The 19,644-nt window shown below is 42.3% G+C and overlaps 1 protein-coding gene and 1 long non-coding RNA gene across 2 annotated transcripts in view; one reads left to right on the top strand and one right to left on the bottom strand.

Annotated features, from left to right (window-relative positions):
- Positions 1 to 9,122, bottom strand: part of LOC308582408 — a 47,078-nt gene extending 37,956 nt beyond the window's left edge. Inside the window, exon 1 of the long non-coding RNA XR_014005666.1 lies at positions 8,988 to 9,122. This is a non-coding gene — a long non-coding RNA (uncharacterized lncRNA). The remainder of the gene's footprint in view (positions 1 to 8,987) is intronic.
- An 83-nt stretch (positions 9,123 to 9,205) lies between these two features.
- On the top strand, positions 9,206 to 13,571 carry LOC308582382 (GTP-binding protein Rhes-like). The gene is made up of 2 exons (XM_081185427.1): positions 9,206 to 9,340; positions 11,723 to 13,571. The coding sequence occupies exon 2, from the start codon at positions 11,732 to 11,734 to the stop codon at positions 12,734 to 12,736; it is 1,005 nt and encodes a 334-aa protein (XP_081041553.1). The 5' UTR covers positions 9,206 to 9,340; positions 11,723 to 11,731; the 3' UTR covers positions 12,737 to 13,571.
- The last annotated feature ends 6,073 nt before the right edge of the window (positions 13,572 to 19,644 follow it).

The raw sequence follows: 19,644 nt of genomic DNA, 5'->3' as shown, positions 1-19,644 counted from the left end.
GAGAATTAGCCCTCAATTTGGCTGCATTAATAGGCAATGAAAACCAAGGATGAAGAGGGGAAGTTTCTGCAGCTGCTGCCCTCTCCGCTTGCTCTCTAGGACAAATGGTACAGTTACAGTAGGAGTACGAGAACTATGGGGAAGTAGGACTACGAGGAGAGACTGGCCATATGTCTCTGGAAGATGGGCTGATAAAGGAGGCCAGATCTCTCTTATTTGAATGAACAACACAGCCCCAAGGGATGAAGGATGACCCTTTAGAGTACTGTACTACCACCAACATAGACCTCTGTAGGTCTGGAGAATCCCTAATTTGTGAACAGGCAGGCATATGCTCTGTTATCAGTCTCGCTGCAAACTGCTGCCTGGTGATGGGAAGTGCCGCTTGGAGGCTGGCTAAGCATATTTTATTGATCAATATTACATTATATGTTGTTATCTTTGTTTCGTTGACTTTTTTTCACTCCTAGAATGAGGTATCTTCAGCCAAAGCTATCTGCTTGTTTACTTTGGGAGTCCCTAATTTACAGCCAGGCAGGTTCATAGTCTGTTACCAGTGTACTGTCTAAGTATAGGAAGTGCTGCTTACAGGCAGGTCTGTAGAGTAGTGTTTTAAGTGCACAGCAAACAGAAAAGGGACTTACTCCAACTCAGAATGGTAGATGTCGATGAGTGCGGCTGCTTGATAAATAGTGGAGCCTCAGGGCTACCATTGTGAAATGGAAATTGCTGGCATTGTCCACCATTTTGTTGGAAAGGGAAGTGGTCATGCAAACGTTTTCATTATTTCTGTTCAGAGAACAAATCACAATGTCGTTGCTTTATGAAGACACAATGGGGCTGATACCTTAAGGCTTACAGAAAAGTCACAAGCTTGCTTCATCATGTGGGTAGGTCAACTTAGGCTGAATTTATCTCACCAAAATGCAACAAACTGTGATAATGTCAAATTGTTTCTAGATCAGACTACTACTATCACTTTTATTCCTCCACAGCAAGCTTGAATTTTGCTAACACTACCTACAGGTCAGTGGCAGTTTGAAATTATTTAATGTACCTTAAGAGACCGCACCAGATAACAGTGTCCCAGCCTTTATGCACTCTAAAGGTTGATCAACTCTAATATGGAGCCATATGTTGCTGCTTAAGGAGTTTCTGCTTGAACTAAAACAGCAGGGCAGCTAAGACGAACTATTCCCTCTAAAGAAAACCTAGGGGGGACCATAGGCCTCACAAGCAACTTAATATTTGAAACAGAACTATAAATTTGTTCAGTTCTCACTTTTAGTGGACAAAACTAATTCTGGCTTCAACCATGGAGTGAATTCCAATTCTGAAGATGATTATGAAGCCATTCTCTTTTATTGTTTATTGACAAATTATCCTTGCATATTCTCAGTCTTAGTAGCTGAACTATTTCTTCATTTTAAAACAAAAGATGCCGGAACGTTCCCACTGCTTGGGGAGAGTTGCAGGCATCCCGAAGCCTGCAAGCGCTGATCCCAGCACGTGCAGGCTTCGCGGATCTCTCCTCAAGCAGCGGGAACCACCGCTGGGCTCCCACGGCTTGCAGAGAGCTGCCTGTTTGGGGGCTGGGGTCGGGGGAAGCTCGGGCTGCCCCAGCCCCGCGCCTGGGGGGGAAATAATTTTTTCCCTTTATTTCCCCCCAAAAAAACTAGGTGCGTCTTATGGGCCGGAGCGTCTTATGGGGCGCAAAATACGGTAACAAGAAAAAATGCACTGGGAAGTGTGGGATAACACTTGTTTTGATGCAATGTCATCTAACATCCCTCCAAACAGCTTGGAATGAATGCTCGATAAATAGCTGATGTTGTCCATTCTCATTGCAAACAAATCTGTTTATTGAGCCTTCATCCTGGAAACACACACACACCAGACAGCAATAAAGCAAAATAAACCACCTCCAACCATAGAATCATAGAACTGTAGAGTTGGGAGGGACCACAAGGGACCACAAGGGTCCAAATCCCTGCAATGCAACCCACCCACCAACTGTTTTTTTGCTGCCTCATGTTTCCATGGTGCCATGTGTGATAGGAATTTTATGGTTTTAGATATATAGTAATGTTCATAACTCCACATACATGGATCAGTACAGGAAGGCAGACCTGGAACCATTTTGATTCCTAAACTGACCAAATCCTTTCTCTGCAAGGTTAAAAATGGAAAAGCCTCCCCATTGTCTCTTCCTTTAATCTGTGTTTGAATAAGGTGTGAGCCTGTGACCTGGCCCAGGAAATAAGTATTTTAGCATTACAAAAGAATGGCCAGGCTCCCCAGAAAATCCAATCAAGTAACCTGCTAGACAGGAGATAAACAAGGAGAAGAGAAAAACAACATTTAAATTTCTGTGATGTAGGTGGGATGTATCTGAGGGGTGGTCTTAGGTTACACCCCTTCTGTGATGTATGCATAATGTTTCTGGGGGTGGTCCTGATCTAGAGAAGGGGAATTTCAAAAGTCTTTATAAGGCCTTGCAGGCCATTGTTCTGGGTCCTCTTCCTCTCCTGCGTGTGAGGGGGGTACCCTGTTGCAACAGATCAATAAAGATCAAGCTTACTAGCTGCTTTGCTTCTCAATATTCTCTGGTTGGCCTCTGTTATTTTCTCCTACCAATAGGGAACCTATGTAAGGACTCTATATGGGCTCTTGGATACCCCATAAGGGAAAAGGGCATATTTTTATTTACAACAGATGGCCTTTAAATCAAATCTATGGCTGTTTAAACTTTGCTTTATAAAAGATCCTCTCCCTATCTTAGGAAAAATGTTAACTTCAATCTTCTTTTAAAGATAATTTCTATAGGAATTTGCACTCTTTAGTCTAAGGAAGTAAACTCTCACTCAAACTAGCTTCAAGATCTGCTAAAAGGGTTGGGTACTTTTATTTTCTTTTTCCTTAGTACATGATAGGCGCATGGTTTGTGATAGGCGCATGGCTTGTGATCTCTTCCCCAGTTGTGTCTGTGTACATAAGTATGTGTGTGTTTCTGGTAGTACAAATCTTGCTATGAACCCTGTATTTTAGGGTTGGACTAGATGACCCCAGGTCCCTTTCAACTTTCCCAATTTGTGGCTGATGAGTTGAAATCCAGCCCAGATTGCTCTTTGTTTTTAAAGGTGAGAGGTGAATGTGTGTGTTTCTGGTAGTACAAATCTTGCTATGAACCCTGTATTTTAGGGTTGGACTAGATGACCCCAGGGTCCCTTTCAACTCTCCCAATTTGTGGCTGTGTGGAAGACCATGTGTCTGCAAGCATTGGAGGGTAATTCTTAAATTCTGGTGTGGTAATGGAGTTGAAATTCAGCCTAGCTTTGCTTTTTAGTTTTAAAAGGTGAGAGGTAAAAGCCATGATGTTTTGAAGCACAACTGGTAATATCAAGCATTTGAGTGATTACAGTATTTATCATCTTGTCTACTATTTTTTTTAATCAAACTTAAAAGTCAATTCAAAGTTTAAGCACATACAAATGAATAATCAAGTACAATTAGCCTTGGCCATTCCTGTAAATTAAGGCGCAGAAAATAATAATATTAATAATAATAATAATAATTTTTTGTCTGCAAATGGTAAGGCTGAAATGACTGAGAATGTTAAAAAATCCTATGAATTCTAACGCTCTGGCCATTTTTACTCATAAATAAGAGAGCGGTTGATTGTTCCGCGAATGGCCAGAGGGATATTAGCCCTTTCCTGTACATAAAGGAAGCTTGGGCTGAATGGTGAATACTTGAATTGCTGAGTTTCTCTTTTTTGTTTTAAAATCTAACCCTATTTTAAAAAACCACTCCTTACCTGGCCATTTTTACTCATAAATAAGAGAGCGGTTGATTGTTCCGCGAATGACCAGATAAAATGACCAATAATGATAGCCCTTTCCTGTACATAAAGGAAGCAGTCTCAGTTTGCTTGGGCCGAATGGTGAATACTTGAATTGCTGAGTTTCTCTTTTTTGTTTTAAAATCTAACCCTATTTTTAAAATCTACTCCTTACCTTTCCCTTCCTTATTCTAATTGAGCCAAAAGATGCAACATTTTCAATTGTATAAAAGGTTTGCTGAGGCATGAACTCTGCACATGCACAGAGGCTAGATCAGCTTACAAAAGAGAGAGAGAGAGAAAGGAGGGGGGAGAGAGAAGGTTTGGAGAGCCTGAAACCTATACAAATTTCCTTATGTAAAATTTGGAACCATTGAGGGAAATCACCCTTAATGTCTTGCCCCAGGGGCTAACAAAAGGTTCGCCTCCCAATGGAATTTAAATTTTATAAGTTTTTGTTTTTGTTTTTGTTTTTTTTTTGGTGTGTGTGTGTGTGTATGCCTATGCATTTTAGGAACAGCACTTCCTGACAGACCTCTCACATGAAATAATTTTCCCTTTTAACAGAGTGTCCTTTCTTTTCTCCCACAGCACAAATGATAATGAGGGGATGCAAACAGTGATTTAAATACTCTATAAAAAGTAATTGCATTTGTTTTTCTTTTGTCTTTCTTCCCTTAAAGCCAAACAGTCACTTTCTTTCTGTTCAGCAAAACAAGTCTGAATCCCTGCTATATTAGTTGATTTCCATCCATCTCTTTGTGGCTTTGACACTTTAAGTTACAAATAATCTGTTTTCATTTATTTAATAAGTTTCTCCATGATGTCTATGAAGTTAATCGAAGCACAACCAAACATTGTTTGAGCATTTCTTACTAATTCTGTCATTTTGGCTAGTGCAAGGTACCTGCACAACTTTAAAATTGCCATTCATTTTTTTATTGGTATTAACTCATTTCCCAGTATTCCGCTATTAACATTACAGCTGAATGTCACATCAAGAAACACTTTTATTTTCATTTGGGATGTTAGAATGCCAAAACAGATTACTTCAGGTTACTTCAGGTTGCTTATTAATTGTGTGTCTTAGCATTTATTTATTTTTGGTTCCTCATAGGTCATTTGTGTGTGTGTGTTTTACTTTGGGGACATGTTCATCACATGTTGAAAGTCAGTTTCATGAAGTTCTTTTATTGGATAGCACATGGTGAATTTTAAGTTTTCCCCATTGTTTTCCTTTTTTTTTCAGTCTAGTAGTAATCTGCGTGGTTTTGATAATATATTTAATAATAGTTCTTTTCTGAATCTGATGTTTTTGTGTCAAGTTTGTTTTCATCTAACTGGTAATCTAATTTTTTGCTTTCCTTTTATTTTTTAACCTTTCTTGTATTTTTAACAGTTCTCTTTCTCTACATGTGGAGTAATTTTTTATTAAGTGAAAGAAAGCAAACAAACTTAGCAGATAATAACAGTAATTATATGGAAATGTGATAATAAATAATAATAAATAATAAATTTTATTTATATCCTGCCCTCCCCAGCCGAAGCTGGGTTCAAGGCGGCTAACAACAATCAAAATAGTCCAATAATGATAATGAATAAAATGTTTAATCCACTACGATTGTTATTATCTGCAGCTTCCCACGGAAAACTCAAGGACATCCCTTTTGCCTTTTCCCCCTTCCTTGTCTAACTGTGTTTAAGTCTCCCCAAAACCCTGCCCCCTTACAGGATATCACTTCTACAGATGTGCAATGATGAAAAGCAGCAACAACCCCTCAACTCACAAGACCAAGAGTTTTCAAAGTGCCCACAGTTATCTCTTTCAAAGGCTATAGACTGACGGGGGGGGGGACCTGACAAAGGGGGGAGGAGTTGAATTGCAAGGACATTTTCCCACTTTTGAACCTTAAGACTGTGCTCCAGGATTCAAAAGATACATACGTAAAAGATCACAATTGTGTCAAGATATGTAACAGATATTTAATTATTATTTTTTTGTATTATGTGTTATTATGTAAGAATGTTGAAATGTGTCTGACAGTGTGATTTCCACAAAGGGGGGCAATTTTTTGTGTGTGTGTAACTGTTTTTATGTTTAATGTCTTATTGCTTACACACCAATGGAGAATTCTCATGCATTTTATACTTTCTAATAGCTCACACTATTGTGTAGTCCAATGTTTAGATCAATTTATAACCACATTGTTCCACCTGGCACTCTGCCAACTTTCCCTATCCATTTTAATATGTGTTAAACCTCTTTTTGCCAATGACAAACTTCTGGATCCATAAAACACCAGGTACATGAAGGTGGATATGCTTTGGTTTAGCAGGAATGATTCCTTATAGACTTAAATTGACTTATTTGGACAACTGCCCTTGTTAAGAATGGTTTTCTTTTAACAGATTGGTTTGAAGACTTGAGAACCATGGGGCAAGATAAATTCAAATTGGACTCAGTTTGAATTGGGCAAGTGTATCCAGGCTGCAATTAGCTTTTTGGTCCTTTAAGTGCAAGTGAGCAACTTCTCATGAGCCCAAGACCACAGCCTATAATAAAATCCCATAGCTAAAGGCCAAGGCGAAGACCTCTCCCTCACGAGATGCCCAAAACCTGTGCCAGCTATGGTGAATGCCAGGCGACATGGTTAAATGAAAGCCCTGAGGGGATTCAACAGACAAGATGTGTTGCTGTAGCACTATGTCAGTGTGAGACCACAGAAGAGCTACCTTGACACCTGAGAACACAAAAATGGCGGGGGGGGAAGCAAACTGCACTTTTCAGTCATTAGTGGACCTTACCTTCCTGCTAGGTGTAAAGCATAGAACACTATTGAGTAAATGGTCTCTCCCAAAGTGTTAGAATGCCACAAGTAATTTAGTAGCAAAACGCAACATGTGTTATATACAAAGACATCCATCTACAACATACGATGTTATTATTTGTGGGGCAAAAATTTTTAAGAAAAATTCTAGCCCCAAAGGGGGGAAATTGTGATAGGAATTTTATGGTTTTAGATATATAGTAATGTTCATAACTCCACATACATGGATCAGTACAGGAAGGCAGACCTGGAACCATTTTGATTCCTAAACTGACCAAATCCTTTCTCTGCAAGGTTAAAAATGGAAAAGCCTCCCCATTGTCTCTTCCTTTAATCTGTGTTTGAATAAGGTGTGAGCCTGTGACCTGGCCCAGGAAATAAGTATTTTAGCATTACAAAAGAATGGCCAGGCTCCCCAGAAAATCCAATCAAGTAACCTGCTAGACAGGAGATAAACAAGGAGAAGAGAAAAACAACATTTAAATTTCTGTGATGTAGGTGGGATGTATCTGAGGGGTGGTCTTAGGTTACACCCCTTCTGTGATGTATGCATAATGTTTCTGGGGGTGGTCCTGATCTAGAGAAGGGGAATTTCAAAAGTCTTTATAAGGCCTTGCAGGCCATTGTTCTGGGTCCTCTTCCTCTCCTGCGTGTGAGGGGGGTACCCTGTTGCAACAGATCAATAAAGATCAAGCTTACTAGCTGCTTTGCTTCTCAATATTCTCTGGTTGGCCTCTGTTATTTTCTCCTACCAATAGGGAACCTATGTAAGGACTCTATATGGGCTCTTGGATACCCCATAAGGGAAAAGGGCATATTTTTATTTACAACACATGTTAGGCTGGTGTTCTCGCTTGAGTCATCAGGATTACATTGACTGAATTACTTCCTTAGCCCGAATAACAGAGTAATTTCCAAACCACACATGCAAATTATATATGCAGCTTTCTCTGTATTAGGAACAGCACATAATTTTCTTAAAACAAAGCAAAGCACCTCATCCAGCCTTCCATTTACTTCAGCATGTGTGCACATACAAAGATGGAACCAAGAGCCACATTCAGTGGGACTAAACCAAAACAGTGCAGTATTAGTTAGTTAATTCAGCATTCTGGTTGATTTTCATCAACCGTACCTAGACATGCTAATGCTTATGTGTATATAAATGCCTTAAATAAATAAATAAGGAGGAAACCCAACTGTTCCATTACTGGCACTCTAAGGCTATATTCGGTATATAATACAGCTCCTATTTTGCCATAACCACTTGGGGTGGAGGTAGACAAGAAATGTCCTATGCAAGTGTTTGGTGTTTTGATAAACAGAAAAGAAACAGACTAAAATTAAGTGCAAATGCACACCCACCCAGTCATAAATGTGAGCCAACTGTTTGGTCTGAAGAATTTTAGCAACATATTAGGAGAAAAGGAAAAACAAGTATGATGGCTAATCCACTAGGAAATGATGCTCAGATATTAGAGATGGCTGAATAAGTTGATGTTAATTGGCTGTCACCAGTTCCTGTAATATGCTGAAACCTTTTCCTTTATCTCTTAACCACATGACATGTATAGCCTTTTATCGTAACATCATGGGCTATGAATCCGCTTTTCCTGAAGTTTCAACTATCCTTCTATCTGTACAAAGATTATACCAAATACTCCCTTAAATGTGTATTGCTCGACTAATCTAGGCCAGATACAACCTGATCCAAAAAACAACAATAAACAAAACTACAGCCATACAAACGGGAAGGGGGATGCAGAAACTGAGAACACAACATTACATATGCAAAGGATCCCAAAGGAAAACAGGCCTACCTTAACCAGACCTCACTCACCTGCTCCCCGTTTTTCAGAATCTGTTGTTTGCTGCTTCTCTGTCCCTCTTACGCTGCCTCCATCTCTACATCTCCTTAAACTTGTGATTCTCAAAGAAGTTTGAATGACTCCTTGTTCGTTTGGGGATTGCATAGAAACCACTGGCAGCTGAATGACTGGTATCACGACGTGACAACCATTTAGGGGTCCTGCTTTTGAGTCCTGCACCATTTTGAAATGACCAGGAGTGGGAGAAAAGTGCAGTGTGTGTGTGTTGTATTCAATCTCTCCCCACCTGTTTCTAACTCAGGGGAGTGTTTCTACTATTAGGGTTCTCCAGGCATCAGCATGATCTGTGAGCTGCTGTGCTTCTACCTCAACCACTACCGTGTACACAATTTCATAGGCACTCCATGCGCAACTTCAAAGGGAACAGCCAAGCGACACAAATCCAACTGAAAACAAAATGGCCCCCTTCTTCTTCCCCTCTTCTCTTACCACTCTTCGTCTGTCGAGGTGCAACGAGCTCCTCCAGGGAGGAAGGGAGCTCCCTCCACTAAGGGACTTCGCCAAACCAAGCAGAGGCAGCGGGAAAGGAAGCAGCCTTCTCCAAGAGGCCTCCAAGCAAGAGGCAGGAAGTGAGTTCCCTTCTGGCCCACAGCAAACATGGCCGTTTCCTGTCTGCCCGGTGTCCCTTTGAAACTGCTCCGTCCTCCCCGCCTTGCCCTGCCTGCTTGCCGAGTCTGGGCTGCCTGCTGGTTCTCCTCATGAGAAAGCGTTTCAGGAGCTGCGGACGCCGTTTGTTTTATTACTGAGCAAAACCCGAGTTGTACAAACAGCTACCAGAGAAGGTGAGAGAAGCAAACACAACCTCTAAAAATACACAGCATACACTATACAGTAGAGTTGCCGGATTTAAGCCTTATATGGGTGTTTTTTGTTTTGGAGCTGTTGGCACTCCTGCTTCCCCTGTTTATTATGGAAGAATCCCAACATTTCAGTACTTGCCCTGGTAAAACGGTGCTCCCCGTTTTTGCTCTCGGGAGGGAGATGTCGGGAATACAGTATGTTTTCTAAATGTTGTTATTGTAGGCACCCGTGTTGAAGTTTCAGGCCCAGCTCTCTGCTGCTTCTTAAGAGCACCTGCGCTTTTGCATTGCAGCTGTTCTATTTTAAAAAAATAAAATGCAATCAGGTCCATCCACATGTTGAAGATAGTTGATATAATTTTTAAAGAGTAATGTAATAGACAGCAGGTGGAGAAGACCAATGTCTATGTGTGATGATGTGGTTGCCCATCTGTTTTTAAGAGAGTTGCTTGTTGTGGAATGTGGAACAGATCTTCAGAACAAGTGGGATTTGGCAGCACTGCCTCCAGCTGTGGAACTTCTTGCTTGTATGTACACAGCCACAAGTCTAAGAGGGGCATCTTATGTGATTTCCCAAAGAAGCAGGAATGTTAGAAGCAGCATAAACACAATGTGAGATCTAGGCAGCTCTCTCACCAAGACAATTTGATGACTTCCTGGGTTGGTTTCTGTAGGCTTAGCCTGTGGACATTTTTTGCACAGTGACTGTGTGAATTATAATTCTGACAGCACCTTTTCATGCTTTGTTTGAAATGGTTATCACTTCCAGTAATGAGAGTCGAGATATGCTAAATATATGACTTTTCCTCTCTCTCCACCCACTTGGTGCCAGTTCACACATGACATATTATCTACAAGAGTGTGGCATGTGTGTAATACACTGATGTGGGAAGGTAATGCAAGTTATTTGTTGGAAAAGTGCTACCACTAGTAACCACATGTATACCCCCTGGCAAAACAAACACTTGTGTGATCATCACATGTACTGGTACACGTGGATCCTCCACTCTTTATATCATTGTACATATTTGTAGGGGAACGATTAAAGCAGCCCTCAGGTAGTGGTGGAAATGGAACTGAAAAGCAGGACGTATGCACTGAAAGCTTGGAGGGTGCTGCAACACAGACAGTCCCTGGTATCTCCAGATAGGACTGGAAAGACCCCTGTCTGAGCATGCTTCCAGGTCCACATAAGGGATTAATACTACAAATTGGATATTTGGACATCACTAATAAATTGTTGGCAGCAGCTTTTTTTTTTTTTAAAAAGGGTTTTATACAGAAAGGGTAAATCTGAAATAAATTTTGGGGGGTGGAATAGGAGCTGACATTTTGATGCTGATCACATCATGTGGATTGTGTACATGAGCAGCACCGATCTCACAATAAACAACTGCCTGGCAGCACACTAAAACCCTGGAGAGCCACTGCCAGGCCAAACTAAACTAGATGGACCAAATTTTTTACTTGGTGCAAGGCAGCTTCCTGTGTTGTTAAAAGCTGAAGTGGAAATTTACTGGTTTAACAGTGGCTGCCTTTGGATCCCTTATTCAGCTTCCTAGAGTCCCTCCAGGAAGGACAGTCAATGAAAATGAAGGATGCTTTTGGTTATTCATGGTGCATTTACTGACTCCAGGAAATTTGTTTGGGTCAGGGCCTGTCTACTCCCGGAAAACCAGAGCCCTTCACTGTTGTTAGCCTGTAGTGGTGCTGTTTTGAGATGTGTGTGTTGCTAAATTAATGAGGAACATGAAGGAATTCCATGGGGTCAGATGTGGGAAGGCTGGGAGGGGGCAGTCAGGTTGCTCACCATAATTTAGGATGATAGGACAGATGACTAGCTTAATTGTCGCTTAATTGTCGACAAATTAAGCACACCTTGCATACAAAAACAGAGCCTGCTCTAACATTCGAGCTATGAATTTGTTACAAATACTAGACAGGATTTGGTTTGGTTTTTAAAAAACTTAAAAGTCTGTACTTCGAAATGAAAGTTTACCTTTATCAACAGATTTGATTCTTACCTTAGTTCTTCCTACCTCATTGTAAGTCTTGGGGGCCCAAATAACTCTGGTGGCTTGGTTTGAAAAACCAATACATTTTGCTTGTTAATTTAAACTCTCCTTCCCTGCCCTACAGTACAATCTGCCAACGGAGGGAAGTAAAAAGAGCCGGGGGGACCTTCTGGGAGTTACAGAGAGCAAGACGCTTTTGCCTTCTAATGTGAGCCAGTCTTCAAGAAGGGCAGGTGGTTATACTTTGCATTATGCAAAGCAGCTGAGAGGCAGCCAAGCTCTCTCTAGTAACCAGCCGCAGAGTGAGCTGTGTTCGATGTTTGCTAGTGCAGTTTCTCTCTCTCTCCAGGTGCTGGGGATGGATTTCAAGGACAGCGCTCAGCTGATTGGCCCAGAGCATCCTTCATTTCCTGCACTCCTCCCTCCACACATATTCCCCACAGCAGAGATTGGAGGAGACAGTCGAGACTGTGTGTGTGTGTGCAGTGTGGCAGGAGGGAGTGTAAATAAATGGAAAGATGAGCTGTGCACACAGCAGCAATTCAGCCAGGAGAAGTTGATGAGCAAAGAGTGTGGAGGCGAACTTGCAGAGCTACTGGGGAAGGAGACGCTGCTCTCTGAAGCCGGGTCACATAAAGACCAGGCACACATTGCTTCATCACACATTGAGGACTTAAAAGCAACTTGTCTCCCTCTCCGCCCAAGCCAACACATCCACACAGACAGGCACAACACCATGTCTTTGGCAGTGAAGGAGAAGAGCCAAGTGCGCTTAGTGTTTCTGGGTGCAGCTGGGGTCGGCAAGACGGCCCTGATCCGGCGCTTCTTGCAGGACACTTTTGAGCCAAAGCATCGCCGAACAGTAGAGGAGATGCACACCAAGGAGTTTGAGGTGAGTGGAGCCACCATCAAGGTTGAGATTCTGGACACCAGTGGTAGCTACTCCTTCCCAGCGATGCGCAAACTCTCCATTCAGAACAGTGATGCCTTTGCTTTGATCTATGCTGTGGATGATGCAGAGTCCTTTGAGTGTGTGAAGACTTTGCACGAGGAGATCCTAGAGCTGAAAGAGGACAAGTTCCCTCCCATCGTAGTGGTGGGCAATAAGGCAGAAGCCGGTGGGCTTAGACAGGTATTGCCCGAGGACGCCCTCTCCTTGGTGGAGCTTGACTGGAACAGCCGTTTCCTGGAGGCATCTGCTAAGGAGAATGAGAACGTGGTGGAGGTCTTCCGGGAGCTGCTTCATCAAGCCAACCTGCCCAGCCGGCTGAGCCCTGCCCTCCGCAGGAGACGTGAGACCTTCCCTAAGGAGCCCCCACTGCGGCCCCCCATGAACAAAGCCAATAGTTGTACTGTCTGTTGAACTATGTGAGAATGACAGCTGCATGGGTTTTTGAGAACTTTGGTGACCTGTGTTTAGAGATCAGGTTGCACCTGCCACAACACCACTGTGGCACTCTGTCATTTTGGGGCTCAGGAGCTGTTTGTGAACCTTGATGGCTTGTTGTTGTGACATAGTAATTTCAGCTTTAGTGCCCCAAAGTCACCAATGTTTGTGCCCATTTTGTGCATTTGATTTTGAGTTGCAACCCAAGAATTGGGAAGCCTGTGATGCTGTGCACAGTGTAATGTCTCTAATTCTGGCCTGTTCTGCGGATCCAAGCTGTTATTGTATAAATTGGAAGATACGTCCCTTAAGTCATGGAAGTGGATGCCCCAGGAGTGAAGGATGAATGGCCGAACAGACCAGTTTTTGAGGCAACATGGCTGATGTTGACAAGGTCCATAGCGTGAACTTAGAAGGCAAGAATTTGAGGACTCCTCTAGGAAACATTTAATTCCTGGGACACCTACTTATCTTTCCCTTTTGCATTGATTTCTTTGTGTTTTGAGTGACTGAACACACACGGTATGCTTGAAGATGGGAAAGAAAAAACATTTTTGGTGCCTATTGAACATCCAGTGTGTGTGTTGCCTCCCCCCAAAACAGTGGGTTTTGTTTTTCGTTTTGCTTCAAATGTGTGCATTGACCATTTGCATGCATGTGCTTTTGTGCAGACTTTGTTTAAACTGAGCTCACCATTGTCTGAAGCACCTCTGCATTGTGGAAAGAAATACATGTCGCCCAGTGGGTCAGTCTGTGCCTGAGTAGGTATGATTTTAATTTCCAACTTTTCAAGGGTTGTAACTAATAAAAGAAAACTCAAACACCACCCAAAAGAGTGTTGATGTTTATTTTATATTGCTGCGAGGCTTGTGATTGGAAAACAAGCCACACTTCAAGTTCTTGTCACTCGGTCGTTACATAGCCTCTCTTGCTCCCATGTTCTGCTTTATGCCTTTGCCTTCATATCTTTGTAGGACAGCCACCCTGCTGAGTTTCTGTAGGTTTTTATGCTCTCGTGGTTTTTATGACAGACACTGTAGTCTGGGGGCAATATTGTCAGATTTGTTCCTCGGAGACCATGGCTCAAACTCCTCCTGAGGCATATACTCATAAGCTTAGCCAGGTCAGTCCCTCTCAGCTGGGCTTTCACAAAATGGGAATATTCATGATCTCTCTTACAGAGCTGTTTTGAGAGAAACATTGCACATTATCACTCCAGTCCTAGATTCATTTACTGGGAACTTTGTACCATTGATTTCAGTGGACTGTACTTGTGACTGATGTGCATAGGGCTGCAACTTGAAGGTGGTGCGTAAATTAATAGCATCCACCCAGCCACTCAAGGCTTCCAAGGTGGGAAGCAAATAAATGTCATTTGTTGTGTTACAGCAGAAAGGGATGATGCGCTGTGGAATGACAGTTCATGTAGTGGAATAAAACTACAGATATGTTGAAAATTAATGCAAGTAAAGGTGGAGGGAAGAGGACGGCTGGGGATTTTGTCATATACTACATGCAATTTAGCCCAAAGGTTGAGAAGAAGCTGCCATTAATTTGCCTGACTGCAACGCTACACATGTAGCTCTCCTAAGTTAAGATGCAATATGGGGCTATCTGTTGGCATCTGATAATGTTTTGAAGCCAAACTTTTCTGTAGCTGGCTAAAAACAGACACTGAGCTTAGGAGTAATAAGGATATCAGGAACTCTGAAATACAATGTTCTTCCTCATTTAAAGTTTTCCCTTGAGTATTCAGGTGCAAGGCAGGCAATGGCAAGGGTGGGATTATTCTTTTTGAGCTGCAGTGAGGAAACTGTGGCCCTCTAGACATTGTTGGATGCCAACTCCCCTCAGCCCCAGAGAGCAAAGTCAGTGTTCTGCGAAGAAGGGTGTTGTGGTCCATCTGGGGGGCCACTGGTTCCCCATCCCTGTGTTAGAGCTCTGTGCTATCATTATTTCTTGTGGGAGTAACCACAATCAAAGGATCCTGGTGGAAGAAAGACTCTTGCTCTGATCTGGTAACACCGCTTCCCTTGCATTTTCTGTGCTGTTGGTGAGCATTTGAATCTGCATAAATGTGACCCAGACAGTTCTATCAACACAATTTCCTGAAACTTTATTAGCCAAACATTCTAGCAGCTGCTGCTGTTTTCAAAAAAACTGCCTGCCTACCCTCCATCTAAATAGCTCTAGGTAAATGGTATTTTTTTAATTAAAAAACAAACCTCAAGGTTCTTGAGTATCTGTGTATTTTGGTAATCCCCAAACACATTTATTTACTTTCCATATTTACAGACTGTTTTTCACCATAGATGGTCCCAAAGTGGTTTACACAACCATCAACAAAGTGATCCATACTACAATGTTTAAATCGAAAAGGTCAAATGAAAATGTACATTCAACAAATAGGCATAGTACAACTTACTTAAAATGCCTTCTGAAATAGAAAAGTCTTTGCCAAGCACCTGACATTCAACACGGTGGGGGGGGGGGTCTGATCCATCTGGAATGCGTTCTGCAGCATAGTCAGATGTGTCCATATTGTACCACATGTGACAGTGAGGAGATTTGTCTGAACCCAACACAGTGACAGGTGAGAGAAAAATCTCCCAGGTTTGAGGATTGTTTTGCTTTGTTTTCCCTAACCCGTGCTGAAGGGGGTTTGGTGTGGCTCCTTACTATAGAGGAAGAAGGCACATAACATCTGCTTCCCACAACTGCAGCTTTATGTCAGTGGTGTATTAAATCCATTTTCTTAAGGATTTTACTCCCTAGAGTACCTGAGAAATACACCAATTAAACAAACAACCTGATTTCTCTCTTTTAATATATTGAGTACTGATTTCAGCCATGACTGTGAGCAATCCTTGGCTGCCTTTCCTTCCTAAATTAACAAGAGAAAAGGCGTGTCAGTCCCTCTCTCATACACACAAACATGCTTTATTAGGTCAGAAAGTGGAGACGACATAAAACTCAAGTCAACTACACCCTCTGCTGGCTTTATCTGAAATTGTTAGTTTCCCCAATATCATTAGAAGACCACTTCAGATTTTTGTGATCGTTTTATGATAGATAGTAGCATCTCTTGTGCTAGCACAAATCTGTTGACGGCCATCTGCCTTGAGAGACAATGGAGTGTGCCTCCGAGGGTGAACACAAACCACTGCATAAGCAGCACCAAAGTGACTTCCCCATATATGGGTTGCCCAGATGACAAGACCCCCCTCTTAGCCTCGTTTATGTGGTCCATAGGAAAGCAGAGCAGTATGTTTGGCACCAACCTGGCTGCAGGAGTTGCTTGAAGGAGGCATATAAGGTGCCAGCCAACCATCTTAGAGACTCCACCCCAGATGTGTGTAGGGTTTGCTCCTTTCTTCCCTAGAAGATCTCTTGCAAGGGAACAGAGGTTTAGGATCAGTTTTCCTTCTTCTAGATAACATGGGCTACTTTCCCATGTTGTCAAGCTGCATCTGCCCCTTACTTCCCTCTATAGCATGTGTAGAAACCACCTTCTTGACCACTGGACCCACTACTGATCTTGGCCATTCAATCTGCCAGAGCCTGTCTTTGAATGCAGGGGAAGTCCCTAACTCAACGAGGGTTTCAGACCCATGGCTACCCTCACCTGGTTTAGCTGGCCATTTGAAGCTGTTTCCGGGGTGTAGCTGCTTTCGAATGCTGACAGCTACTAGGAGCCACAGGTGAGAGCTGCATGTCAGGTGCAGCATCACCATCACAAGAATAGGATGGGTCCTGGAAACAAACATCTCAGATGTCAAAGACCAAGCTGTGTAGTGAACATGCCAGCCACACCTCTGTGGGGAGGGAATTGCAGAACATAGGAGCTGCTGCAAAGAATGCCCTATCTTGGACCACCATCACCCCTAACACCTGGATGCATCTGTAGGGAAGGAGGTGGTCTTTTGGATATTTGGGGCGTAAGCCATTTATGGCTTTAAACACTACCATGAACTCTTTCAATTGAGCCCAGAAATGAACTGATAGCAAAATGCAGCTGTTATATGAATTATAAAAGGAACTGCTCCCCTGTAACTTGGCCACTGTGTTTTGGACCAGTTCCTAGTCATCATCAGGGGTAAGTTTTGGACTAGCTGAAGTTTCCTAGTCACCACAAAGCACAATGCAATAGTTCACTTTGGAAGTTGCCTAAGCATGGAGTACCATAGCCAAGTCATCTCTGTCCAAAAGGAGCCAAAGCTGTTGAACCAGCCATAGCTGGAAACAGGCACTCCCTTCCAGACTTGCATTTTCTCACCCCTGCTTTAATCAGTAGGCTTTGATGCATCAGAGGTTCCTCTCCTTCCCGCAGCCAGCTACTTTCTCTGCCTCTGGGTCCAGAGAGAAAGGCCATTCCTGCAAACAGGCCTTCTGCTCACTTGGCCTGCTCCTCTGGGCTGGAGGGATTGAGCTGGTGGGAACGGCTTGTAGCATTCAGTCTGATAATAAAACACAAAAACAACATGATCTGAGAACATTACACTCTGTCTGTAGTAGTGAAGCCTATGGCACTGATTGGCTGAACTGGTGTGATGATACAGAATGTTCAAGAGTATTCTAATTCATCAGTAAACTTAGTTAGAGTGGCTGGGGAAACCCAGCCAGATGGGCGGGGTATAAATAATAAATTATTATTATTATTATTATTAGCTGTTAGACTGTTTGAATGTAGATTATCTGGAAGGAATTAAAGTGCTGTGCTAAGGCAACCAGCAACCATTTCATCAGCATGTTTCAGCTTGTTCAAAAGGAACAATCCCCCCCCTCCCCTCTCACACTGTCCCAAGGATTCCCCCCCCCCAAAAAAAAACTAATTTTGTTCAGGGCTTCTGTTGATGAGACTCATTAGATGACTCCCACCCTCTGAAAGAAAGATGGTTTTGGCTGGAATTAAAACTTTGCATGGGACCTAGCTTCTGGAAGAAGTTTGAAAAATGGGAAATGGGTACAAGTCATAGAGATGCAGAAAAGGCTATGGACAGAGAAAAAGGAAGCTGGGGGAAGTGTAGGTTTAGGAGGAAAAGAACCATATTCTTTATTAATGTGAACTAAGCAGCCGGGTTCTGTTATATTTTTTAATATTGTATTTTTAAATTGCTGCAACCGGTACTAAGACCTTATGGTGAAGTGTGGGTGAGAATAATATAGACATTCAGGCCTCATTTATGGGATAACTTAGGGTATATCATGATGTTGCAGACTGAAATGTTTCACATATTTTGTCCTACCAGAAATACATTTTAAAAAATGGATCTGTTAAAAACGGATTTCAAAAAATGGGATATGAAGTGCAATGTCTTTTCAGATCACCCAGAATGTTGAAATTTGCTGCACACATAGCTAAAGACAGAGTCAGAGCTAGAAAGCCTGACAATGGGAGGTTTTTGCACCTAACAGCCAAAACCTGGAACATGAAGCTAGTTTATCTGAGTATGCTGAGCCACATGTGGGACAAGCTGCTATTGTGTGGGCTCTCTGTTGCCTCTTCAGGCTTTGCTCGGGTGGTCAGAAGAGGCCAATTTACTGTTATGATTCTGATATAAAAGGCATTTGGGCCCCACTGTCTTGACTCAACAGAGGCATTGAAAATAATTTGTTACCTCCCTATGATTTAGCAGTATGAAACTTGTTTGATGGCTAGTCCAAAGAACACTGAATATGGGACGTATCTCTTCCCCTCCACCCCCAGATGGCTGCAACTGGACCTGCTTCTACAGGTGGCTTGGTACCCAAGTAGTTCAAGATTTCCAGAGATTTAGATGTGTTATCTTTAGCAGAAAAAACCAACAAAGAGACTTGTGGTGCCTTAAAAACTAACCAAGCTTTCATGAACTGGAACAAGCTTTCATGAACTAGTGTATTTAACAGTGGTAATTCACAAGTCCCTAATTACCACTGCCTGTACTTTACCTCAGTTCATTTCCCCTTGACCACACTTTTTACCATCCTCCACCCAAACATATGTATATACATATCTGCAACTCAGGATAACACTTCATTCATCTAAAGTTGACTGTAGTCCAGAAGCCCTTATGCCTTGATAATTTGTTAAACCTTAGATGCCATAATTTGTTAAACCCTAGTGGCACTCTGATCCTTCAAAGGGGGACAGGAAGTGTACTCCAGATACATTAAACACTTCCAAACTGCCCCTAAAGTTGACAACTTTTCATAGGAACTCTAGAAGCCATCCTGGATGATGCTAATACAGCTTATCGTTCCTATTTGAGATAAATACTGCCTTAATTGTATAGAGGGAAGTTCACAAGTGGCGTTTGATAGCAAGCAGTATCTATCTATCACCAGCTAAGAAAAAGCCCATTTCTAACTGCTGGCACTTTTAGACTTACAGGCAATAGGCACCATCATATACTTCTCAAATACATTAGACACCAATTTATGCTAGTGATTCACACCATCCTGTGGCAGTGAATTGGCCACTATGTGTTGCAATAAGCATTCTACCTTAGTTTTCTTTTCATTTTTTGACCATTAATTTAATGGATGTTGAAATTCTGAAGGGGCATGTTGTTTTTCTTCTCAGTAAACAACTTATCTTACTATTAGCCCACTTCATGAAACCTAGTAACCACACATTAGCTACTTAAAAAAATACTTTAGTGCTCTGTAGTTTCCACTCGTGGTGAAACCCAAGACTGCACTGCTTCCTGTTTCTCTGTGCTGCACTAGACTCCACAGATAATCAGAGACCACAGACCACTTCTCCATGTTGGGGGGGGGAAGCTCACCAACTCTAGGCCTTTAGCAGTCACTGGAAAGCACCTTCAGGTCCCACTTAAATGAGATGCTCAGAATGTGTGAAATACCTGTACAGGATTCTGTGTATATCAGTCACATATAAAGGG

This window comes from Podarcis bocagei, assembly GCF_964188305.1.
Source record: "Podarcis bocagei genome assembly, chromosome: 2".
Classification (NCBI taxonomy): Eukaryota; Metazoa; Chordata; class Lepidosauria; order Squamata; family Lacertidae; genus Podarcis; species Podarcis bocagei.
This window is presented reverse-complemented; position numbering and strand designations above follow the sequence as displayed.

Excerpts from the sequence above, each read along its gene's own strand:
- LOC308582382 (XM_081185427.1), top strand. The coding sequence starts at position 11,732 with ATGGATTTCAAGGACAGCGCTCAGCTGATTGGCCCAGAGCATCCTTCA.